General features: G+C 38.2%; 1 protein-coding gene across 4 annotated transcripts in view; it reads right to left on the bottom strand.

Moving 5' to 3' along the window:
* LOC108234194 (vacuolar protein sorting-associated protein 13B) overlaps positions 1-26,777 on the bottom strand; it is a 339,365-nt gene that overhangs the window by 137,231 nt on the left and 175,357 nt on the right. For 3 of the 4 annotated variants that reach the window (XM_017413202.3, XM_025005252.2, XM_025005253.2), the window contains exons 25-31: positions 26,481-26,684; positions 20,214-20,385; positions 17,214-17,328; positions 10,704-10,845; positions 9,471-9,743; positions 8,970-9,126; positions 8,725-8,833 (exon numbers count right to left, since the gene is read on the bottom strand). In XM_017413202.3, coding sequence (XP_017268691.1) covers positions 8,725-8,833; positions 8,970-9,126; positions 9,471-9,743; positions 10,704-10,845; positions 17,214-17,328; positions 20,214-20,385; positions 26,481-26,684 — 1,172 coding nt within the window. Of the gene's footprint in view, positions 1-8,724; positions 8,834-8,969; positions 9,127-9,470; positions 9,744-10,703; positions 10,846-11,701; positions 11,769-17,213; positions 17,329-20,213; positions 20,386-26,480; positions 26,685-26,777 lie in introns of all 4 variants that reach the window. The other variant, XM_025005255.2, reaches the window with a different exon arrangement.

Genomic DNA, 26,777 nt, shown 5'->3' with positions numbered 1-26,777 from the left:
ACAAATGTCTAAATATTACTATTACATCTAGTGTGCAAAAATAAATTTTGGTACAAGGAAGGGAAACAAACTATTTTGACTCATACATATCAAGTTTAATGAAACTCCAAGTACTAATTTTCACAGTACAATTCAAAATTCTGGACAAAGCCGACAGTTTCAGTGGCCACCCTAATTTCACAGACCAACACTGCTCTCCCAACAACCTCACCACTTTGTGCCAATAAACAAGAGGAAAATAAGTAGTGGGTTAGACGTTTGATTTCTCTGTGGTGAGTCCTAATACTCCCGTCTCTCTCTTCCCTTCCATTTTTTTGCACGCTGCATGAGAGCTTTGTACATAAAACGGTCATAAAAATGCGTAGCAGAGCCCAGGCTGGGGTTCTCTCCCTCCTAATTCCCCAAAACCTCTAACTGCAGGCTGAGGAATACAAGTGTTGTGGTGCAATCTTCTCACAAAGCAGCAGGCCTGAGAATAACATCACACAGCCCACAGAAATTTATGGAATGAACCACAAGCTGTACACAGAAGTCAGCAGACACCACAACAGAGCACACATGATGCTGTATACAGACTCATGTTCATTACAAGAAACAGCCAGATAAAATGCAGAGCTGTGGTCTAAAGCTTACCAATGACAGATAAGTGGAATTAGAGGGACAGAGAGAGAGATAAAGAAACTTCACAATCCTTTAGACACGAGGTACATCAAAATAATGACTTCATCAATCTATTAAAGTGACTGCATTGTGTCATTTTGACATTTATGTCAGTGCTGCACATGGTTTCATTCAGATATACCCACAACAGTGATCGAAGGAGGCATGATCTGCACACAATATTTACTATTCATACCAACAGGACAGCACATCAAGTAAGGTATAATAAAGCAGCTTGAAACTCATTACAATATATTATTTTGCATTGGAAAAATTAAACTAACTTAATAAGGGAACTGTGATTGTGTAAACAACAGTTTATTGTTCATGCCCACAAAGAGATAGGTGTAGAGATAGGGACTTTATTCATTTATTTATATTTATGTGGTGGTACAGTGGAGCATCGATTAAAACTGTCGCTTCACAGAAAGAAGGACATGGGTTCACGTCCTGGCCTTTTTATGTTGAGTTTTCATGTTCTCCCCGTGCATACCAGGGTTTTTTCCCAGGTACTCCGATTTGCTCACACACACCAAAAACATGCATGTCAGGGTTATTGGTAACTGTAAAACTGTCCCTAGGAGTGAGTGAGAGTGTTAATGATTGCTTGTCTTTTATTTGTCTTCAAGTGGTCCTGCAATGGACTTGCGCCCCATCCAGGATGTACCCAGCCTCCTGCACTGTGAATGCTGGAGATAGGCACCAGCTCAGGGAAAGAAAATAGATGAATGGATGAATTTATATATATATATTTTGTGTGTGTGTGAAGACTTATTTAAAGACAAATAAAAGTTAAAGGAAGAAAAAAAAGCTGCATAAAAAGCTGCAGCAGTCTTTAGTGGTTGAACCTAATTTTCCTGTGCACATTACAACACACTGTCTTGTCAACTGTTTTTTAATAAGAGTCATTCCAAATCCACTCCCAGTCTCATCTGTCGGCGATCTTGTCACACTTGAAACATAACTTCAAGGGCAAACTTTAATAAAAAGAGGTGTATGATTTATCCAAGACAGTGTCCTTCCCCATTTTTAAAACAATTTGATGTTGCATTAATCCTGAGAGTCAAGGCAATGTGAAATATGTCCTCTGAGTTTACCAGCACCAGGTGTTTCATTTTCTGGAACTACAAAAAACAATGTTTATACTGGCTGACCCCCCCAAATCCCAGTTTATTTTATCTTCTTTCTCTTATGAGAAGGGGAACATGGATGTGCATTTGGGTGAATAAGAATGAAGAACAGAAAAAAAGAAAAGCAAAGGGAGTTGCACGATTTGCAGTTGATCAAACTAATTATTTCAACGGATGTCTTCTTCAGCCTGGCTTTCCAGACCCAAATAGAAGAAACCGTAAATACAGCTTGGTTTTACTGATTTAAAACAGAAAAATTGTCAATGAAATTATTGTTGCCATGTCCCACTTGTGTTTTACCATAAAGATGGGACAAACTGGACCAAACTAAATAACGTCCACAGCTATTTAAGCAACAGTGGGATTGAAAAATACATAAAGGATTTAGAACCAGCATTAGATTTGTCTTATTTTAGTGACATGAAGGTGAAGAATGCTAAAAAGAAGAGAAGGACGAGAAGCTTCTCCTTGGATAAACTGCTCAAAGGTAATGGTACATACACAAAATACAGCCCTGAGGAAAACCAGGAACACTTGTTTGCCTTGTTATGTACTAATATAAAACGCATATAAATTTTATATTTGTACACCATCAAAAATGTTAAACCCCAAAAATAAAAAAGGTAATTTTTTCTGGAGTGATGGCAAATAGCCTCACTGTGTTTCAGTGAAGTTTATCATTGAACCTGCTTGGCCACCAAAGAGTTTCTCAAGCAACTTGAAGTGTATAAAAGTGGGTCCTGGGTGTCTGTGTGTGGCCTAAGCAACTTCTCTCTGTTGCAGCAGCAAAGCAAAACTGGAGCACTTTTCACTAGTGTCAACAAACGGGGAAATGGGGCACTTGGCAGCCGACTAAAGTGAGTGATGAGGCAAGTGTGCACTGAAGCATCTAATGAATCACTTACTGGGAACGCTGGGTTTTATGAGGAAACGAAAGATGAAGGGAAAAGCAAAAAAAAAAAAAAAAAAAAAGACTCAAGCTACGAGCATTAAAAAAAGAATGTCAATCTTTGAAAAACGAAAAAGTTGAGAGAGCTACAGCTGTCAAACATACACCTGAACCAATGTTCTGACTAAATGTAGATGAGAACACAGAAAACTAATTCTGTTACAAGAGCAAGAACAGTGTGTGAACCTGAGCAAAGTATTGGCCCAAAGAATCCACAACACTTACTATAATAAAACAACCATTTTCTGGCTGTGCTTCGTAAGTTTTCACCTCTTTTACAATAAAAACAGCTAGACTCTTCAGGGACATCTCTCTCCTTTCCTCTGCTCTTGAGCAGCATGTATTTTACTGTAGCTCAGTGCAGACACAGCCATGGAAAGGAAGCCACTGAGAGAGAAGGGTGCATTTAATGCATTGAGAGGAAACTTTATTGGTAACAGGCAGGGTCCTGGCATCGGTTGGCTGTATTTATCTATGAAGGGGAGATCCCCATCACAACTACTTATTAGGACAGATATGTGGGTTTAACTAGGCAGCCATTCAACAGCAATAAGGAGGTGGCTTGCTGACCACAGTAAGCTGGGACTGGGACCAGTCTAACCAACACTGGAGCTACAGAGAGGAAAAGTTAGACAGGAAGGAAATAACAAATACGCAGAAATGCAGGGGTGAGGGAAGAAACATGAATGTGATGGTGTGTGGAAACAAGTTGATGGAAATATGAAGAAGAGATTTAGCATCAAGATAAAAGGAAGGTCTAGGAAGGTTAAACCAAAAACAATTTTGAAAAGCAAAACTAAATAAAGACATAGGAAAATTAAAGACAGAAGTTTTATTCCCACATGAATACTGGAGATTTTCTGGTGAATGTGTGGACAATTTATTTTGAACTTTTCTCCATAGTTGGTGTTCACACAAGGACTTCACAGTGAGAAGCTTTGTGCTCAAGATGTGTCCTTAACTAGAAATATGAGGGAGGGCCTGTGACAGACAGTCTCTCTAGAGCACACAAGACATGACGCAAAATGTACATAAAACTGTCTTGTTTGAACACAAGGAAGATCAATGTAGCAATTTCCTCCATATTTGAATGTATGAACAACAGCAAAAGGCAAGTGCAAAACAAAATATATATAAAAAAATAAGATCAACTTAAGTAATAACTTCAACAGATTATGCCATCGCTACAACCCTCCATCTGACACTTACCCACCTGTACAACAAGGACACGTGTTTGAATGCTGTTCAAGGACTTCAGTTCAGCATTTAACACATTCACACTCAGCATCTGGTCGGAAAGAGAACTGACTGGGCCTGAACACCTCCCTCTGCAACTAGATGCAGATTTCTTGACTGAGAGACCTCAGCCAGTCCGGATTGGCAGATACACCTCCAGCACTCCCACACTGAGCACTGGGGCTGAGGAACATTTTTTTGTTTCACAGTGTACTGTATACACTGTATATGGCTGAAATGACAATAAAATCCACTTGAACTTGAAAACTGAAAGAAAATTTTAGTTCTGAACTAATTCCCTGGACATTTGTGTGTTTACTTGTCACTTTTCCAAACCTTGTCTAGAAGAGTAGAGTGAAAGAGGAGAAAGACAAGCAAACAAAACACTGGGAGTAGTAAAATAAATTTTAATAATGTTAATGTGGGTCATAAAATGAATTAAAAAAATAAATAGTGCCTCAAGAGTTAAAATATAAATATAAAAAATTGAGTATGTGTGGTAAACAGTACGAAATTTGTTCTGCAATAGAAATGTGTACTTTAAATGACTTATAGTGTGAGCAAAATGACGAGAATGCATTAATCCAGCCAAATCTTTTTGAAGAGATGGTTGTCACTGCTGACACCACAGCCTTTTCATCCGTTACTATAGAAACATGAGTTTGTGCACCGATCAAAACAGAAAACAACAACCATATTTTGTGGCAGCGGGATGTTTTGCGTCTTGGTCTCTCCCNAAAGACGCAAATGAGTATGTGATGGAATCTAAAGCTGTGTCATCTAGGTGTGGGGATGTCGGGAAATGTGCAGGATATTATTAGACACAAACGCACATTTAGAAACATGTGCAACCCATGCAGGCACACAGGAAGGACAAATACAGAAAATGGACTAAAGACAATTGTTTACTGTTTAAACACAGGACAGTTTTTAATTTACATAGGTTTAAGAATTGCTTTTAAATATTGAAAATTTGCACTTGTTTCTGCCACTAATTAGTCCAAAGATTTTATAAATTCAAACTCCTCCTGTATCACAAATTCTCAAGGAATCAATGTTTTAAAGCCGGGGATCATACATATTTAAATATTATAACATTTTATTTTTTTATTTAACAAATTATTGATCAAATTCTTGAAAATATTTTTAAAGGAACAAGTAGTTTGAACAATATTTGATAAAGACACAGAAACATTTATTACTTTCAGTATTTTTGACCTAAACTGGTGAAGTCCTATCACTAAATAATGTTAAGTTATATTTAGTTTTTTTCAAGGCAGTTTTGAATGACTGTAATAACTCTCACACAAAGAAAGTCAAACATATTCATACGACTGTCACAAAGCCTTCAAAGACTTTTTGTAAGAGCAGTTCTCATATATGTTGGCATAGAAGAAGCTTTCAACTAAGTGTTCAATGAGTGCAAAAAAGAATAAAAATGTGAAAAAAAGATGAGAGGGGGAGAAAGAATGGAAGTGGAGAGTAAAGATGTAAGATTTTAAAGAGGCCCAAACCACAAGAAAGTTAGAACTGAGTGAATGCTGGACATTCCCCGAGCTGCTGCTCATGTACTTGGAGGGAAAAAAGAAGCTTTTTCAAGACAGGAAAAATGATTTCAGCTGTGTAAATTGACAGCGGCCTTGTAGCTGAAGATAAAGAGGGAGAAAGAGGAATCCTGTAGCTTTAGCATAACTTCTGGTCACTGTGCAAACTGCTAGGGCACTATCCTCTCCAAAATCAAAATTTTACCCCTCATTGCTAAACAAAACCATGTTAATTGTTGCAGAATTCATTTGGTGGTGGAAATCAACCCAGCTATGCAGAATTACAGTCAAATAAATTAGTTTTCGTTTTTTGATCAAATCTGTTTACTTCTAATGATAAAAAACACATCTTATCCTGATCATGGCTCGCCTGAAATGGAAGGTGAGGAGATTTAAAAGTTTCAGAAACAGCGTTAGTGTTAGCTATCCCAGCATGCTCCATCAAAATCTTTACATATGCCTGCTATTTAGCCTTTTTCTATCTTCTCACATCTTGTCTCTGAGGGTGGCATGACAGTAAATCTTGGTTTCAGACGTTGTGAAGCAATCATTTTATGAACAGTAGACAATAAAAGCATAGCTGCTTAGATGAGTCATTTAATTATAACAACAGATGTAATTAGCGGTGGACTTTAAACAGAACTGCAGCAAATGGCTACTGGGACTCAGCCATATTTCTTGCTACAGCCACAGTTGGTTATAGACTGTAAACACACATTGGTTTGCTTGATTACAGACTCTCCCTATGACTTTCTATATGCAACCTGCGGGAGCATACACAGTAGAATTCAGCTTAGATAAAGCCCAAAACTGAGCGTGGCAATGATATGTTAACAAGTTTCTGATCACAGGGTTATCCATCAAATGATTCAGAAGTGTGATCATCCTAAATTGGAGGGCAGATGTGAACAGGGAAGATGGTGAGGATAATGCCTGGTTAGGAATGGAAAGATGAACACAGATAGTGGTGTAACATAATTCCTGGGTTTCGCTGCAGAGAGGGAAGTGGTGACTGTTGGCTTCTGTATGGAGAGGTTACATGAGTGACTAAGTGTCAGTGTGTTTGTGCACACAAGACAAGCTTGCAGCTTATATTTCTGTGCATTTAACGCATGGGTGTGAATACATGACTAGGTACAGGAAAGTGATTGAGTTTGAAAGAGCATATTATAGGTTGATGTGCGTACAGAGCGCTACATGGTAATGTGTGTCTTTTTAGACCAGGGTGGGGCATTTTGAGATGCAATCTATGTGTAAGCAGATGTGGGCACCACATCCACAAAGCTGCAAGTCCTTTAACTACCACAAGCTGAACACTGTTGGGCAGTATGGTTGAAATTACATGGATGGTCTTACTGGTTTTTGGGGCAAAAGTCTGAGAAAATCTCCAGGTTATTTTCCATGCCCACAGCTTCATCATTAATCATCTGACAAGATAACAAGATAGCTGGTATGTCAGCTTCAAAAATCTGACAGTTTCCATGAAGAAAGAGTTTCTAAAGCCATTAGCTGTACTCATCTATATCAAAATTTAAGATTTTGAATTCCTTGAAGGAATGCATATGTCCCGCTGCCTTTTTTAACTAAAAGCATCTTGAGAAGGACAGAGCCCTAGCAGTTTACGTGTAATCTTATGCAATACTTTGAGATCTCAGCTGATCTGTTAGAGCTGGAAGTATATGTTGAGGATGACTCTTAGTTACCACCACACCAAATTTAGCTCAATATCTATAAAACTGACTGAGCTATAGGCATTTTTGTGTTGGCTTAGGTCAATTAGCTGCAGTGTCTATCTTGAATTGTATTGAATCCTGAAGTTAATCAGTTATACATGTGGATCCAATTATTACTTTCTGAATGCAATATCCCTATCCAGTAGTCCATGACATATTTTGTTAACAGACAAAAAGGGGTGAGGCAAATATTTAATGCCAAAGTTTTAAGCAAAAATGTAATGCAATGTGTAGCGCTCAAAGCAGTTCCTGAAATATTTCACTAATACTACAGACACACTAACACGGGTCAAAAACAGGATTGCTTTCGCTGGAGGATGATGAACAGCAGATATTTCAGCCCAGTGAGAATCTAGAGTAGTGGGGAATAAAAACAAAACAATTCAACATTTCCTTCAGACTAGAACTATGGATACTGATAATATATTGTCAAAAAAAAAAGAAAATCAAAAAGTGAGCAACACTTTAGTGCGGAGAGTTTAGGTTCTCCTAGAGAAATCTGGATAATGTTGAACATTGTGGCATTTCAGACCGTCCTAAACACCAACAAATCAGACGCTCTCTGCATTCATGTTCAGTGCAAGAACCCTTCATATCACACACACTGCTGCACAGAGCAAGGAAGATTTAAGTGGTCCCTCCTCTGCTCTTTTCTGTCGACTTTTCTTTTTCTCCACTTCACTTGCAGCTGCACAAAGCATTAGGCACCACTTTTATCTCCGTCATTACATGTGTTTGCCAGCTTCATATCTGCCCAACTGCGCTTTCTTTCACACACGCATACGCTCTGTGGGGCTGTGGTTTTGAGGGAGCTATGACACAATCCAGATTCTTGCTGCCTATAGCAGGAAAATGTGTTTTGTGCTGAACTATTTTCCTCTAAAGTGCAGATTTTCCCTGCCCTACAGCTTTGATCCACACAGCACTGGGGGGTGAGAGGTTGTGTCAACAGTCTTGGGTTTCAGCTGGAGGGCCTGCTGGACCCCCACAGTGTCACTCATTGCTCTCTGTCACTATAGGAGCAGTTATACCACTAAGAGGTGCTACTATCCATTGCATCTTAACAGCACCAAGAGATGGCAAACATCCCCAGAGAATACATGATGAAATATGTATAAAAAAAACAAAAAAACAGCATGAATAAATGGCTGTTTTTTGTGCCACCTTAAAAGAAACATGACACACTGTTGAATTTTATTACTGCCGGTGTTGTGGGTGTGATTTCAAAGGAAAACATGATAAAGCTGTTTGAGAGTGCTCTGATTTGATAACAGGAAAGATGTCAGAGACAGCAGCTGAACTATGTAAAAGGAGTTAGACTTGATAATATATCTTGTACACCTCAGTGCTGTAAATGCATGTAAAAACAATCACTGGTGTTTTAAACAGTGTATTTGAAACACCCAATTTCTATTCATCACAAAAACCTAATTTTGATGAAGCAATATGGGTAAGAAGGGAGTTTGTCTTACTGGTAGATATCTTTTCGCAGCACAGTCCGGGTCAGTGGGTTATCAGCCTGAGGAGCCATGCTGAGGGAACCCAGCTTTAGCACCAGCGTGTCTTCTTTCTTATTGGAATCTATGAGCACACATTAGAACATTTAAATCAAACATTTTAAGGTTATATTTTTTATACATTTAAATATAAAACTGGCTCACGCATTCCTACTGTCCTATTGTTTAGATAGTTTGAATTAAAAAAAAAACTGTCTCACCTGACAGTGTCTGTCTGTCCTGTCCTCCATGGCAGAAGACCCTGATCACACTGGTGTTGATGTAAATTAGAGGCAAACATCTTGACGTTAGAGTGTGGCTCCTCATTGGCTGACCTGCTGATTTTCCACGTTCTCTGTAGCGCCGTGGCACTGTTGTCTAGAAAAACAAAGTCAAATTTAGAAATAATCAAAAGATCACAGTTTTGTGGATTTTGTTGCTTGTTAAAAAAATGGGTACCACAACAACATAAAAATAAATCAGTGCTCACTATTGAGTAGCATTCCAAGCAGTAAACTGGTTCAGTACAACACATTTTATACATTAAAGCACTGTTTTAAAAATCTTACAGCTTTTCATTTTATTCTATATGAGAATATGTCTATGTTATCTGAATGCCTGAATAATGGATCTGAAATCACAGTTTTCAACATTCACATGTATTAATCAAGCACAAAAATATTCTAATATTCTGTAATGAATAACTTTTTTTTTTTTTTTACCTGAAACACCCCTGCTACAGTGGTCAGTAAGGGACAAAATAAAACCACATCGAAGGGCTGGGCAGTCAGTAGGATCTCTCTCAGGTACTGAGGCGAGCTGTCTGCCAGGGGATCAGCAGTGATCCTCTGGCTTGCCATGGTAACACTGCTACGTGATGGACGCTCAGGCCGAGTGGTGAGTTTGTGACGAACGTTTTTGGTGACAGCCTGTGTGTACGTTATTGACAGGAAGCCATGCTGCTGATGAGAACCCTCCAGTACTTTAGCTGCCGTCTGATGTGAAACAGGACAAATCAGAATAATGTGAAGGATGTCATCACACAAAGTAATACAAGTCAAATAATTATTTTGAGTTATTTTGGCTCAATTTCTTAGGTGAGGATCAAGCCTTTCTCTTTTTTTTTTTTACATAAGGTCACATTTCTAGACAGTGAATGAATTCAAGAAGGATTTTAGAAAATACATGTTACATGTTTAACGTTTAGAATCTCAGTTTTCAGTTTGATGCTTTTGTTTTAGGAAAAAGGCTTGACCTCAACCCAACAAAACAGACTGTAGCAAGCCAAGCTGAAGCTACTAACAAATCAGGCTATTAAAGCAAATTTAATCTTTTGTCTAGTAATTAAGGAAGAATAAGCAAATCAGTCCATTTCATGAAACCCATCAATTCTTGTAAACTCCTAGAACATTGTTTCTTGTTTTGTTTTGTTTTTTAAATTCAATATGACTGATTTACTAAATAGATGCAAGGTATAAAAAATCAGAAGCCAAATAACTACAATAAATTTTAATGCAATGGTTCTGATTTGAAGACAGGTGGATTGATTTAAAACATCAGAGTAAAACTGTAGAAACATCCAGTAACAGTGGACTTAGAAGCTGTTTATAAGACTTTGCTACTTATTTCCATTTCTTGACTTTTTGTGTGACTATTTAAAATGTCCATTACATACCAAAGAAAAAAATACTTAGAATAAACTCTTTAGGAATAAAATATATTAAATAAACGGCAGGAGAATAATTTATTTTAGAACAGTATGGATAACATTTTCATAAATGACTATACACAAATGTGTATGTCACTGGTTAAGAAATCCAAACCTTCAAAAGAATCTGTAAAACTGTTAAAATGATCCATCTTTTAAAATGTCTGAGTGTTGCAGACAGACCTCTTAAGCCACTGTTGATGGATGTTAAACAGTCAACAAAAATAAAGAGGAGCTGGATTCTTACAGGAGGGAAAAAGCCAGAGAAGTGGCTAAAAGATTCTTGCTTGCTGACGGGTCGAACCAACACAGTGCGTCTGTTCAGCTTGTCAGTGCAAGAGAGGACCACTCCTCGACAGCTGCCCGAGCTCCGACCACCCTCCTCCATACTGGAGGTGAGGAGAGGGAAGGTGATAAGAGAGAAAAGTAGAAGCAAGAAAAGACTGTAAATTTCACAATGAAGGGACAGGAAAGACTGATGTATGCATTCAGAACAAGACAGGAAAATAAATAAGGAAATAAAATGAAAAGCCAGATGAGCATGAAACTGTTCAAATTGTCAGTTAAAATTAGATGAAGAGCCAACTGATTATACCCACAGAGAGCTGAACCAGGTTGAATCAGCTAAAACACAGGAATGGTCTTATAGTACATATCAAGTGCGGCACTGAAGTACTAGCCATATTTGAAATAACTAAAGAATGTTTTAAAATTTCCCTTGAACTTTAAAGTACTGTAAATGTTGAAAAAATAAAAATAAAAGCCCTTTATACTTTAGTCAATTTTTTAGCTTCCATACTTTACTGCTTGAATAAAATGCGCCAATAACTTGTGTTGTTTTCTTCGGTTGCCAGTATAAGACCATCATGAAATAAGATTTCATCAACAATAGAATGGAGGCCAACGTTAGGCTCCAACACACATACTGAAAAGATCGGCAGCGACCAAATTTCATTGGCTTGAGTATTGAGTTAACATGTTACTGGAGAGACAGGTCAGTGTTGTGTTGTAAACAAGGCCAAATTTTTGGATTTACCATTTTATTTTGTATTTATGATTTTAAGATGTGCAATATGTAAAACTTGTTCACACTTTGAATTAGAATCAAACACAATGAGAGTTTCTCCTGTCTGTCCAGTACCAGAATAGATGGGGGACCTTAAATGGGAGCAGTAGTGAGGCAAGGAACAGTATATAAAAGGTCGAAGGTCATCATTGCTGCTCTGGGACACAGAAGAACCTCACCACAGCTGTCTCCTTGCAATGCAGAATGAGTCCTTCATAGTGACCAGAGTGGCATCCTTGCCCTGGCCTAGAGAGACACGCAAACTTAAAATGGGCATCTGGGACATTAAGTGCTGCTGTACCAGGGGCAAACAAAATCATTTCAGAGCAGAGAATAGGTACAACATTGCACTTTGTTCAGTGAGATGCAGCCTGACAAACACTTTTTAAAAAAGAAATTAAAAAATAATTTTGTTGTCATGGCAGTATATAGTAATAAGATACATAACTTTTCAGTTCAATTATTTAGAAAACCAAACAATTACAAGGTGAGGTAATAAAAAGCAAATGCCATATTACACCATGACTAAAGTCACACCCAAAAATATTCAGACAACAAAACCTACCACTATACTTTATAATGACCAAATAAATTGCCTCATGCCCATTGACTATAGGCACCATCTCCCTGCAACTTTGGCCAAAGCAAAGCAGGTATAGAAAATGGATGGATGAATTTGCAGTATTGGTATTTTGTATATTGGTATTTATTATTCAGCCCTACTTTAGGGATAAGATCAGTTATGGCCACACCACTTTTCTTTTTCTTTGGGTTATAGTGGCTCAGGAGGTAGGGGTTCATCCTGTAACTGGAGGGTTGCTGGTTAGAACCCTGCTCCATCTGTCTCAGCCGTTGTGTCCTTGGTCAAAACACTTCACCTGCCTTGCCTGGTGGTGGTCAGAGGGCTCGGTGGTGCTGGTGTGATGGCAGCCTCACTTCTGTCAGCCCGCCCCAGGGCAGCTGTGGCTACAATGTAGCTCACCACCATCAGTGGATGAATGTGAGGATGAATGGGTGAATGACTGTAGTGTGAAGCGCTTTGGGGTCCTTGGACTAGATAGAGCGTTATACAAGTACAAGCCATTTACCATTCTTTTCACTTTTATGTGGACGACTTAAAGATTTATTTGCCCACAAAGCCTAGAAGTACTAATCTTCAAACTTCTTTAATCCTTTGTATTACCAACATTAAGCAGTGGCTTCAATATATGTTTTTGTTTTTAAATTAAGGTAAGACTGAGTGCATCTTTTTCAGTGACTTTGCTCTTTGTAACTTTGGTGCTCTTACATCCAAGTTCAGACACAGTTAAAAACTTGGGGTGACTTTTGACAAGGACTTGAAGTTTGATAAACATATAGTTTCTGTAGTCAAGGCCAGCTTTTATCAGTTACATCTTTTAACCAAGGTTAAACCTTTTTTAAATCGTCCTGACCTGGAAAAGGCCATTCATGTTCCTATCAGCTCAAGGCTCGTCTACTGCAATGCTTTGTATGTTGGAATCTCTCAACCCTCCATCAGACACCTTCAGCTTGTAGAAAACGCTGCTCTTTAAATAAATGTTGATTGATTGATTGTAGGAAAGAAGGAAGTTTGAATTGTGTGAATGTCCAGACCCTTCTCAATACAATGCCACTGCACATAGCCTCCCAATCATTCAGATTAGTACCCTGTGACACCCTATTGTGAAAATACACTATCAGGGAAATCTGACAAAACAAGCCATGTGAAGCTGTTAACATCAGCCTTCCATAATAGTGACATTTCACACACAGCTGCTGAGAGTAAAGCTGGATTCATAAGATATCTGCTCTCATTCAAATGGTTGTGAGATGTTCTTTGTCACATGGACATTTTGTACTCTATAAGAAACTGCAGTACAGAACTCCTGGGAAGCCCCTTCCTCCTCTGCACAGCGCCGGAACAATTTTTTTTTGCCAATGGAGTCTTCATTCATCTGTCCCTGTACGGATTTTTTCTTCCCTTACTGTGACCAGCCATTGTCATTATACAAATTGAGATGGTAAACGTCATTTGGCATTTGCAAATTTGTACCAAAGAAACTGCCACAGTTTCTGACAGACAGTGTGCAACAACAAGCAAATGTAGAAATCATCCCTTACACTGCCCAGCTAAGTTGTACTCCCTCCCAGCCAGCACAGCCACAGAGAGTCGCCTGCGTCTCAGCACTGTCTCCTCCATGAACAATAACTGTAATATCTCCTTCTTTGACTATCTTTATAAGTTAAAAAGTTGCTGTAACAGTTGTAAAGATGGCTTGGCACAGCTGCTCCTCAGTGGAAGCAAAATGACACCATTGCAGCTCATCCATTTTTCTGCATAAACACACCTAAAACAAAACTCTGACCAAATCACAGTAGTTGATGCATACCCCTGAGAGAAAAAGTTCTCCTTGGAACAGACTCTCAGAGATCATGTGAAAACAACATGACATGATTTTTGACATGTAATGTCAGCGAGAGACAATTTCTTCACCTCTTTGGGAGCATGAATCCAGCAGTGCTAAAACGCTTGAAATGAGATGGTCTTAGTTGGAGCTGTAACCACCAACCTACAGCAACAATTCTTCCCATTCACAGAAAGGGAATAGGAATGGGTATGCATGCCAGAAAAAAGAGAAAAGCTGCCAGGGGTCTGATTTTCAGTGCTGACAGAAAGGTTCTACCACCCTCTGTCAAACCAGAAATGAACACCTGAAACGTGAAAGTCTGGTCATATTTAGCATGGATTCTTCTGATTTTTTTATTAGTTAAAAAAATGCTTTATATTGAAATAACTAAAACACCTAAATACTATAATTGGTGGCCAATTGGAAACTTGGATCATCTCCTGGCAGCCTGACACATTTAGCAGCCTCAGGACCATCTGCGTCCACAGTATGCCCTGCACACATACTACATTTGCATAGTAACACAAATGTTTGGTTGACAAAATGGCAACAAATTATACGTGTAGAGGTTTAATATTAGCCAATGTAGCATTCTTTCACACCAGTATGTCTTTTTCGAAAAATATTTGTTTTATAAGCCTGAAAATCAATCAAAATCTGGCACTCGTTTTGCTAGCCATTAGCCTAGCCTGGACAAAACCCTTTGCCTCTTTTGCAATACTTCGTACAATAACTAATGTAACAGCTGATAAAGCACTAACTACTGATAACTACTTACTCAGATACACTAATTCAAAGATGACTGAACTATCCTTTTAACATATAAGATGCTAACTGAGAACTGTAGGGACTGAGATTGGGTGTTGAAGTTTCACTAAACATTGCACAGTCCAATTAAACTTTATGGGATTTCCAGCCCTGAAAGATTTACAGTGAATGCTTGAATGCAATTCACCAATGAATAGAATTTGTCAGTGTAAAATTATACACTTCAACTAATGAAAACCTCGAAAAGAAAGGAATACATGTAGGCAGAAACTGAGGAAATAAAATTGGTGAGAGATATGACAATTACGAGTCTCAATTAACAGCACAATTTGTGAATTAGTGTGACACAGCATTTTTAGCATGGTAACCTTGTTAGGGTACACCTGTTTGTTTTTCTGTCTGTTCTTCTTAAACTGTACCTTAATAATCTCCTTAAACCTTTATTATATCCTCACTTACATTTGTAAAGTTGACTAACACATAGGGTCTTCATTTCAGTTTTCTCCTTGTACTCCCAACCAGTTATCAGTGCCTCTCATCTGTCTGAGGAACAGCTGCAAAACATCAGCTTCAATTTGTATGAGCTGTTGGGAGCGCATAAGGGTGAAGTGTCTCTTCTCTTGCTCAGAGGGCATTTTTGTGTAATAGTTTAGTTGAATGAACACCGTTGCTTAAGAAAACATGGCTAAAATAATGACGGAAAGTAATCCTTTGAAGTACCCACAAGACAGGAAATGTCTCAACAATATTTAATACTTAAGTCACCCCTTTACCTTTTTGTTTTTATGTTCCCCTTTAAATACCATCCTCTGCTCTGAGGGTTTGTCTATTTTGTATTCCCTGTGGATGTCCTCTGTCATTTGTCTTCTCTATCTCAACCTTTCTTGTTCCTATCATATTCTGATAAAATCAGGGATGCAATTAGGTATTTACCTCCCTTATTTGCTTGCCCTATGTAATAGTCAATTCATTTTCCAGCAGTCACATAACTAAGGCTAGGCGAGACATTTTCTCTGTCAAGTTTGATCTAATCTGACCCTTTGTACACAAATAACCTGGGCTGGGTGATGAAATACCAAGCAATTATCTATTCAGAATGATTAATATCGACTCCACTCACTGTGGGCTCTTGTATGTGTGAATGATGGAGATTAGAGTGGGCCAGAAGCCCAGAGATCCTCCACTGTCTCCTGAACAACCACGAGTGTAACCTGGCTTGGATCACAAATTGCTTCTGCTTGCCAGAACTGTGCTTGGTAAAAGTATGTTGAGACTATGTTACACTGAAATAACCAAGAAATTAGAAAATTGACTAATTATGTACTTAAGAAGGCATAGAGGTCTTGTATAGAGATTAGGGCTGGCACTGTCTCAGAAGCAATTGGACACACACCTGTGGAGAACAGCACAGAATGACATAATGACCCACAGCATCTACACGCTCTGAACATGTCTAACTGCTGACATTATCCTGGCTTAGGTTGATATTCTGCACAAAACATATGTGGCCTGACAAAATTATAAATTACCTAGCTATACAAAAACAGGGAGGTCTGTGAGATGCCTGTTAGACAGTCAGGTTCAAAGCCAAGACCATCACATCTACACCTCTCTGACCTTTACTGACATGCCTACAATCCATCTAAAGGGATTTTAAAACCTGCCAAATCAAAATCAATAACTATTATCATGTTAGCTGTGAGAGCATTGCTTGGTTATAATAGGGCTCAAAAGTCAAAAGGGCTCGTTAAGGTCCAACTCTGTCCTGGTCTCTGGCTTGACTTGAGCATGAGATGCTTGGAAAAATAAATAAATAAATAAACACAGGCACTTAAGCATATAAACCTGAACACACACACACACACACAAATAAAAGGTTGGATGCAGCATGCTGCACCATTGATTGCTGCGATTGCTGCTTCATTATCTCCTCAGATGTAGACAGGGGGAATTGCCTCCTGCTAAGTTATCTTTTCCCTGCAGAATAAAACTTCAGGCACACACACAGCACATATTGAGCTGCTGACTCCAGGCTGAAGGAATGTGATAAAAGCAAAGAGAAAGAAATTCAGAAAAAAATATACATTAAAATAAAGACACTCTTATAAGAACATAATTTGAATTAGATATGTAAAAAAATAAAATCTTTGAATATTTTCAGAACTTAAAACTAAATGTTCCCGTTTTTACTGGAACTTATTAGGGGTGTGGTAGGGAAACATTTGTGGTTTTCCTTCTCTTAAAATGTAATAATATTTTTGTAAATGCAAAAGTGATACCAAAACATACATGAGAAGAGAGGAAAACAGACAAAATGTTGGTCTGTGTGGGCTTTTGGATTGCAAGAGCATATGCATGGGGGCAGCAGGGTGAAGGGATGGATTAAAAAAAAAGTGTCTATAACCACATACATTTATACTGTCCAAAATAAAAGTAAAACTAAAAGATACATAAAAACTTTTTTTATATTGACAATGCATGCACAAGCCTTTATGTATTTAAGATGCACTTGTACCTGCAACGATAGTGGTCAATGTTGAAGCTGCCAACTTTACATTTAATCTTTGTATAGACATCCTGGACATCGACAGAAGCACTCAGGTCTTCCAGTTCACTCAAGACACAGATTTCTGAAAGACATGCAAAAAACAGAGTTCAACATGTTTTACAAACTAAGAGGTGGAAGTAAACTGGAGGGCCAAAAAAACAGAAAAGCAGCATATATACTATATTTGCGTAGTAACACAAACAGGCATTTGAGATGAACTTGAACTTTTCCAGAGCTTTTCACCTGTGTGCGAGTGAATTTCATTTTAGTTGAGAAGCACAGGGAGAGACCCACTTCAGGTGTCAACTCTGAGCTTGATCTGGTTGCTGTGGTAAAATCCTGGACAGCATTAAGTTTCAAGTTTTACTTTAGACTAAAATGTTTCTTAGGTTAGTTAGAATTTAGGTCTGTGTACAGGTAATGACAATGATATTAACAACTAAAGATTGTTCAAATATGCCCACCTACATTTCAATATTATCTTGATATTTGAGGCAGCACATTTTCTCTGGTGAATATAATATACATAGATGGTTCAAAATAATTAGCTGTGATTGGGAAAGACGAAGATTTTGTACGATCGATAATAAAAACCAATCTTAGTCTTGTGTATTTTCTTAAAGTTTTGTGTGTGCCTCTGTGTGCAAATGTATCCAGCCACTGCAGGCAGAGTGAGTAAGTTTCATAGGACTGATTTACTTTGTACTGAAATGAGCCTATGAGTTTTAAAACTTGGGTCTCATTGTTTCCACTGAGAAAGTCCCACAATCACAGGCTAGCTTGGGAAAATGGGCTCAGTGCATGTGAAACTATGGTTGTTGTCATAATCTTGCCTTGTGGTGACTAAAAAATGTTGAGTTCCCCACCAGATTATTAATAATGAAAAAAATAACTTTTTTAAATTTATTGAGGAAACTGAGTGGAATAACTATTCTCTGAAGTTGTTTCTTCCAGAAAGTCAAAGCCTCCAACATAGTGCTGATACTGATGAATGAGTTTTCTAAACCCATAATCTCTTCTTGAAATGGTTCATCTCAAAACAAAGTGTTTCCACTGATTTGTGCCTGAAGTGGAGCCTTTGGAGACCGATGTCAGCAATGTTACATTTATTCTTCCACTGACAATCAGAATCAAAGATCTATTTCTGATGTTTGTAAAACATTTATTTTATATGCCTAAAAGTAGGATTTTCTTTACATTAAATCACAGCATATTACCTTCTTGTGTTGTGTTACTTATCTTCAGAAATACATTTGTGACATTCAGTATGAAATAAATAGCATTCCCACAGTTTTTATTTCTAACATAATTTAAAAGATTTATACACAAAAAATATAATTTTAAGCTCATATCCAAACTCAGATGGCAGGTATTAAGCTCATATTTAAAGAACTTCCTGTTTAGAGGTGTCTGAGTAAATCATTTCACTTCCACTCGTAAAGACCTTAAGCTGTGTGATCTGGTTGGCAGATGCTAAATCTTACAGTCACCAATTAAAGGTAAATCTAGTCTTTCATCACTCAGTAAATCTTTAAGGGTCTAGAGGTACTTTGCTTAAGATTCATCACCCATTTATTTACCTTTTTCCTTCATCCCAACTTCTTTCTCATTCCAAGTGTTTAACAATTCACTGAAAAAAAGCCAAGGAAATCACTAGGTGTTGATAAAGCAAGATGGTAAAAAAAGGTGTTCAGCCTTCGTTCACACTGCAAACTGGTAAATCTGTCCCAAACAAATGTCAGAAAGTTTCTTCTATTTTCCTTATAAAATATACAAGTCTTTTTTATTTCAACACCATCCATGTTATTCATCTTATGCTTTTCACTTTTGCTGCAACCTTTGTCAGCTTGGACTAGATGTAAATGTAAATTCAATACATGTTAAAAGCATAAACACTGTAAACTTAACATATTTAAACTTTAATATAAAACTACTGAATACAATAAAAAAAAAACACAAAAAACTGTAATTGAAGAACATTTTTAACATCACATTTTGTTACCAGAAAACCTACAAAGTGCTTTGAAGTACTCAAATGAATTAATCACAGTCAATCTTTTAACTTATAGAGCAGATGAGTAATTTTTAGATGCAATTTTCTGATACATTCGGAGTCTTTGGGGACAGAATCTGCACTACCATATATGAAATGATGACGTTTCAAGAGGACAGAAAAGACTGTTCTGATGAGAACAAGACAAATCGATGTGTCGCTGTTTAAAGAAGCAACAGTATGGGACGGAGGAGTGAGGACCTGTACTTCCCCCCTAAAAGATGCAGCTCAGCTTCCTCTAAACCACTGATGAAGGCTACTCAGGCTGCAGGCAAGGACACAACAACTGGGATGAGCTGCTGCTTTAGCTCAGGAGGGCGGAGAGCCACAAAACACAAAGGCGAGTGTAAGAAAGAATAAAAACCCTCATATCCATGTGAAGAAAAGTGAGAATATTGCGATTTTGTGGTGCCAAGTCCTGAGAAATGCCTCTTATCTACATGGGGACAGTGTAGAGACGAATGGTAGGGTTTATGTTCCTTGACTGCTTTTTTGGGCTCCACGGTTTGCCAAAGTTTTACGGAGATAGATAAAAGAAGGGGAAAAAAAGAAAAGAAAAGAAAAATGTAAACAGAAAATTATGTGAGAGCAGCAACATTGGGACTTTGCTCATATTAGGCTTCATCATAAGAGGCCACATCTGGACAGTTCACTATCCCTACTTTTGTCTTTTGTGGCCAGTGCCTCATCGATGCTGTGTTTTGGGGTACTTCACCTAAAGTCATCCCTTTTTGGCAACTTTTGCCTGCATGATCAGCTCGTTTTTCACATCTTTACACATTTCTCAACTGTAGACATGTAAATGAATATTACTAACATGAGCTTTGACTCTAACACAATTTAAAAGCAAAAATGTGCACAAATAATGATAAATGCTCTTTAAGCATAAATGAAGAAGAATAATGTTTCAGAACCTGTCTTTCTTGCAGTCGGGTCGGGAGCGAACAGTTGAACTGTGACCTTTGGTAGCATCCACTGCATCCAGACGCTGACTTTCCCACTGGTTCCCTCGATGCTGCTAGTTTTTTGCTCCAGAGTCACTGTGTCAATGAATGGACCATCATCTCCAGCAGGTACCGAATCCCCCTAAAATATCAAGACAGCATTTGTTTAAGGAGTGAGGTAAAATGGTAACAAGCCACAAAATTGCCTATACCAAAAGCCTGAGGATCGCAGAAACTGAAAAAAAATTATACAGCATTTTAATTATTTCAGTAAACATAGAATGAAGAGCAGAGAAAAAAATGTAATGAATCATTATGAGACTATAGTCATTTACAGAAATAAACTAGATGGAGCAAAGGACAACTTTTATGAGAACCTACACTTGAGTAAAACAAAAAATGTCTTAAAAATTGTTTGTGTTGCAGCTGACTAAATAATTGAGGGTGCCCAACCATGTGTTTGGTGAATGTGTGTTGTTGCTGAGCATGTAGCCATAACAAAGCAACAACCAACAACTGAGCCTTTCAGTGCACAGATGACATCAGTGTCTGGTGAGCAGAGCTCCACACAAAACAGAGCACTGCAGGGGGTGAAGGTGGTTGTGGGGGGCATGGTGCAAAGCTGTGTTAACCCCAATCTGAGCCACCAGCACTCACATGGCCTTTCACTCAAGTTCAGCAGGACACACACGTCTTGGATCCTGGGATAGAATGGGAAGTGAAGACCAGAGTGGGGGCAGATGTGAGGGGGTGAAGTGGAAAAGCAAGCAGGATGCGGTGAAACAGACTGCCTTCTGTGAGCTCTAAACTCATTGCTGAGGGTTTGTTTGGCAAGCCTTTGACAACACTGGAGACATTTTTTATCTCTTTTGCTCTCTTCCTGGTACATCTGCTTTTTAACATGCATCTATGTGGCTGACTCGTAAAGTAAAAAGCCTGCAAACAAACACTCTGACCGTTTGCAGCTTTGGCACTGCAGGGTTTCACTTTTTCCACAGCTTCTCCCATGGCAGTGTGGTAATGACAGATTGTGTCATGCTTATTGAGCCTGGCTGTGGTTGGTGAGGAGGTTATCAACCATCTCAATTAGAAACCCCACAGCTGCTAGGGCTGATTACAGTGTCCTAAAGAGGATCCAGATGAGGAAACTATGTCCCCTTTCCACAGCTGGGGGAGGGAGGAGGGCCCCACACTAATTTGCAAATTTAATTTAATCACACACTTGAGGGTGGCTGAAAGCGGTGCACAATAACAGCGGATGACAATAATATAAATAAATTAAGGATTAAGCTGATTCAAAAATAGATTGGGGACCACTAGACACTGATGAAAAGCATGTGCTCCATGCACTAGCATTTCAGTTCAGGAAAAGTAAAAGAATGGATTGAAAACAAAGGCCTGAATTGAATTAAATGATTGCCTATTATTTCAAATAAAGTTTGTGGAAAAATACCCTTAAAATGATCAACTTGAATGCTGAATATATTACAAAACAAATAACTGTTCTTTTTGAGTTTCAGTCACTGTGTTATGTGTTTCCAAGACAACAATCACTCAAGGTAGTTGTGTTTGTACATGTGTGGCTGTCTGTGTGTAATGATAGTGACTGTTAGAGAGTAATACGAACCCAGTAGTGATGGAGTTCATTCAGTCTCAATGAGAGATGTCCTAGTGTCGACTGGCATTTAGGGACTAATTATTGCTGAAATGGAGTCAAAACAAAAATGTATTTGTGTGTCTGTGTATGTACATGCATGAGTGTGTGTGGTTAGGACTGTTTAGTTTACAGTTCTGGTCAGTCATTAGGATTAGACTCTGTAATGTCATGCGTGGAAACGGGAGCCAGCCGCTGGCGCTGTGGGAAGTTCAGACCACAGAGCACTGCCGCGTGCTAACACTTGGGCATCGGACACCCGACAGCTCCAGTTTCCCCACCAGGTGCAGCTGCTGTCAATTTGAAACTCATTTTAATACAAACTGATTTTATGAGGGTCAGAGGAAAGAAAAATAATGGGCACCCAACAGTCATACGGGCATTTTTGCATTTCTAAATAGCATGAAGTAGGAACACTCAACCACAAAAGCTGTATTATATATGCTCAGCCTGTGACACTGAAACCAATTTGAAAAAAATAAAGGGTTTCAAAAAAAGTCTGAAATTTAATTACATTTTGGAAAAATACAATGAGAATCAGTATTAAAAAGTAATCTGTTGTTGCAGAGTAACAAAAGACTTATGTACCTACAATACAAATTATTGACTGACTTGCAACAAATTTAAGGAGTTAATTTTTTTTTTAGGTAAAATTGTCTTGAACTTATGAAAGTGAGGATTCAATGGATGTGGGATCTGCCGTGTTCGTAAGCTGCCCGATTGGGGCCCCAAACAATAACACACATTCTAAGAGGGAAATATTTTCCCACACCTCCACAAGCCAAGTTATAAAGTACACAGTTTAATTCCTGGGCCCCTGTGCTATAAACGGGCTGAGGATCCGGGTTTATTTTCTCTGCAGCGTTTGTCTTTCCTCATCAGAAAGACTCAAACATTGGAAGACAACAGCAGGCCAGGAGGTGTCAAAGAGAAATGGAGGAAAAGGCTGATCATAAAAAAATGAATGCAAAGAGAAAACATGGAATAGGGACAGGTGGGAGGTTGGAAATTGTAAAAGAATCAAGGGAGATTAAAAAAAAAAAGTGTTAAATAAAATCACAATGACACACCCCCTTTTTTTAAATTTGTGATCAGTGCTGATGTGGGTGACTGCAAATCAGAGTACGATCTTGTCTATTAGGGCTCAGGAAAATGTTAAATATAAATGTTAATGAGTAAAATCTAATAAAAACTTGGTAAACAAAAGGACATGAAAATGGAGACAGATGGAAAAAAAAATCCCTATAAAATGAACAAAATGCAGCATTGATGAACAACTAACTGCTACTTTAACAAATACTGTCAAGGCAAATAATGTGCACTTTTAACTTTGACGTTTTTGTATCAGTGAATTATGACAGATCAAATCTGACCTTTTTCAGATCTTAAAATTAGGTCTGTACAACCACAGATGAGCAGCACCATAATCTATTACACATTGTTATTTATTTAACAAAAACTAACACAAACTGTGAGTACAGATTGACCAATATGAGTTTTTCCTATAGCTTATACCAGAGGTCTCCAACCTTGGTCCTCATGTCCCACTGTCCTGCATGTTTTAGATGTTTCCCTGCTTCAACATACCTGATTCAAATAACTGAATTACATACTATGAATATCATCAAGTTTTGCAGTAGTCTGAAAATGACTCATTCATTTCAGTCAAGTGTGTTGAAGTAGAGAAACAGCTGAAACATGCAGGACAGTGGACCACGAGGGCCAGGGTTGGGGACCGCTGGTCTTTACCGATCTTTAGAAATCAGGACAGCCCATGGTTGATATACAACACAAGTTTTTTTTTTATTGATATATATATTTTTAATTTAACAAAATACTGTAAAACAACAATTGCTTAACCTAAATAAACATATTTAACAACCTTTAGATGAACTTGTACACTTAAAAACACGTATATATAAAAATAAACTGTGGAAAATAGTGAGCTCGATGTAGCAGCAGGTGCTCCATCTTTAATTTCTGACTTGGTATTTAAGTAAGTACATGAAGATATGGACAACTGCTGACTTTTGAAAAGTGGCAAATATAGTCTAATTAGTTGGTCTATCTCCAATTGTAAGAGTTGTGTATGAAATTCTAAGGCCACTCTTATGACTTACGAGCATTTTTTGAAGGTAGGCAGCAGTCAGGTGCTGCTAATCAAATGCACTGATGCCCATTAACTTAGGAAAGTAAAACCCATTCAAAACAGCTGTCAATAATCCCAGGAGTAAACACTCCAGTAAATTCAGCCTGAAATGACATTGTGGGAAGCTCAAAGAAATCATAAAAAAACCTCTTAGACAAAAAAAGCAGTATGACTTATGTTTGCAATGTTGCAACCAAACTGTTCAAGATACAAACCACAAGACATCTGGCACAGAGTCCTTAAGTATAAATGTTTGGACATAATGCACAGTACCACCTTTGGTGAAGAGCAAACACAGCATAGAATAAAAACCTGACACCATCTGTCAAGCACAGTGAAGGAGGGATGATGATCTGGGCTTCTTTGGCAGCCACAACAGCAGAATTTCACTAAATCATCAAAACACCTTAATAATTTGCATGCCAAAGTAAAATACTTTTGTCTTTAAAACATTCCATTGAACCAGATTAGGTCATACAACAAGACAATGATCCCAAGCACAGCAGCAGATCTACAACAGAATGGCTGAAAAAAGTAAAACAAAAATGTGTTTCCATGATATACTCAAAGTCTGCACTTTAAATGGATTTAAAAGTTTTAATGTGGATGAATTATATGCTCACAAACCTGAACCAGTGTTGCAAAGTGGTTATCCACAATGGTGTGAGAAATCAATAAAGTCCCAAAGAAACAGTTATTTCAAAGGGATTATTCTGAGACATTGTTTCTGCATTTTGGCAACATTTATCTTAAATTGTAATGGCTTTCTATCTTACACATGTAGAACTATAACTCTTTCAGTGGAAGGGGCCAAAGAACAGGATTCTTTCCATATTTTCCCAATTTATTTATTTATTTTTTATCATAGCTTGTATATGCAGTTACTTTCACATTGTGAAAAAGGGATAGGGGTGTGAGGTTGTTTGAGGGAGACTGCTGCCACTACTGCTGAGACTTATCAAAACAGCTTCTACAGCTCCTACAGCCTTGCTCAATCACCCAGCCTCCCAGAGGACTAAACACTTCTACCAGTGTTTGTGCTTATGTAAACAGGGACAAGTGGACTGTCAGGGGGCCACTGCAGTGTTGTTCAGTACATCTGAAGGACTGCCACTTTTCTGGGGCCACAAATGACGCAAGAACACACATGTTGATAGTACAGAATCAAATTCAAACACAGATGCACAGTAACACATGAAACACACACACATATATATATGAAGGCTGTTTTTCACCTCCCTTCTTGACTAGAGAGTGAGTGCATGTGTGTGTGTTTGTGTGGTGGAGGGTTAATGTGTTTTAAGGGTTCCCTAAATGCTGATGATCAAGAATATTTCATATTATTTAATTTCCCTTTGGGATTAATAAAGTATTTTTGAACTGAATTTGAATTGAATGAGCTAGTTGCTAATACTTGATCATACGAGCAATCTTCTACATACATGTTTTAGTATCTGGTCTTTTTCTCCTGGACATGAACATAAAAACTTTATGAATTTTTACAGACGGTAGGGTCTCTTATGACCCAGAACTGTACTAAAGCCACTGAGTGAAAAACACCTTCTGCTTTACAAAGTCAGTCCAGGATAAGCACCTCCTGGGAATAAAAACGTAATTTGCTGCTGCATCCTAAAAAAACAGAATGTGACTTTTTGTCCATTGGATTTCCACACCATTACATTGCTCACTCTATGCTTTGGGTTTAATATTTTGTCTACGTAAATGGAAAATATAAACAAAGGTTATTGTTTTACCCAAATTAAAAGACAGGTTTATACTCAATCAAGCCTCTGCTTAAACGAATCACACAGAGCTCACATCCTATCAGAGTATCTGCTCCGGCTAAGTGAAAGGTTATGTAAAAAACACAAACACTGATGTGATTTTTCCAGCTTTGAAAATTATCCCTAAACAAAACCAATTTTGTAAGACAGATCACATGTGTTAGAACTGACTCAACTACTCATAACAATAAAACAATGTTTGCACTTACAATCATAAATCAGTCCAGGAATTATGTACACAACAAAGGCTTAAATATCCTGTGTTACTGCATGACTCATAGTATATGCTGAAAAAGAAGACAGGAGCTGGCAGGGTTAAGTTCTTAGATCTCTTAGTGAAACACCGTAGCACAACAAAGGCAGAAAACCAAGAAAATACAATGAATGGTAATGAAGAAAGGGACTAAAAGAAGTGTGCTGTGTAATCTGGAAGGCAGCAGTGGAGGGAGTCAGATATTATATTAAAGCACACAGGACAGAATGCCAAAAAAATTATTAAAAATCATGAATCATTTTATTTCAAGAGTAAATTAAGTCTCATTACATGATACCATCAGTGGCAAGAATATGCAAAGATGTGCATGACTTACAGTTTCTAAGAACACTGATCCAACAAAACAAAATGTGTCGTTATGCAAGAAAGAACAAACCTCCGTGGGTGAGCCAAAATCTGCAGAGGGGCTACAGGTGCTGGTGTCAGGGAGCACGGTGCCAGCACTGCTGCGCACTGGGGAGGATGGAGCAGCACCAGCAGGGGGGTCTGGGATGCTGGAGGTCTGACGCAAAATGCCATGCTTCTGGAGACGTGCCCATGTAGAGCTCCAGCTGAGGAAAAGCTCATACAAAAGTTGAACCTGGAAACAGATGAAAACAGAGAACAAATAAACAAAGTGATTAAGTCCCAGAGCTAGCTATCTTTAAGAAACTGCACACATGAAACTAGTTGG

Source organism: Kryptolebias marmoratus, linkage group LG16, assembly GCF_001649575.2.
Source record: "Kryptolebias marmoratus isolate JLee-2015 linkage group LG16, ASM164957v2, whole genome shotgun sequence".
Classification (NCBI taxonomy): domain Eukaryota; kingdom Metazoa; phylum Chordata; class Actinopteri; order Cyprinodontiformes; family Rivulidae; genus Kryptolebias; species Kryptolebias marmoratus.
Note: the sequence above shows the minus strand (reverse complement) of the source record. Positions and strands in the feature narration are given on the sequence as shown.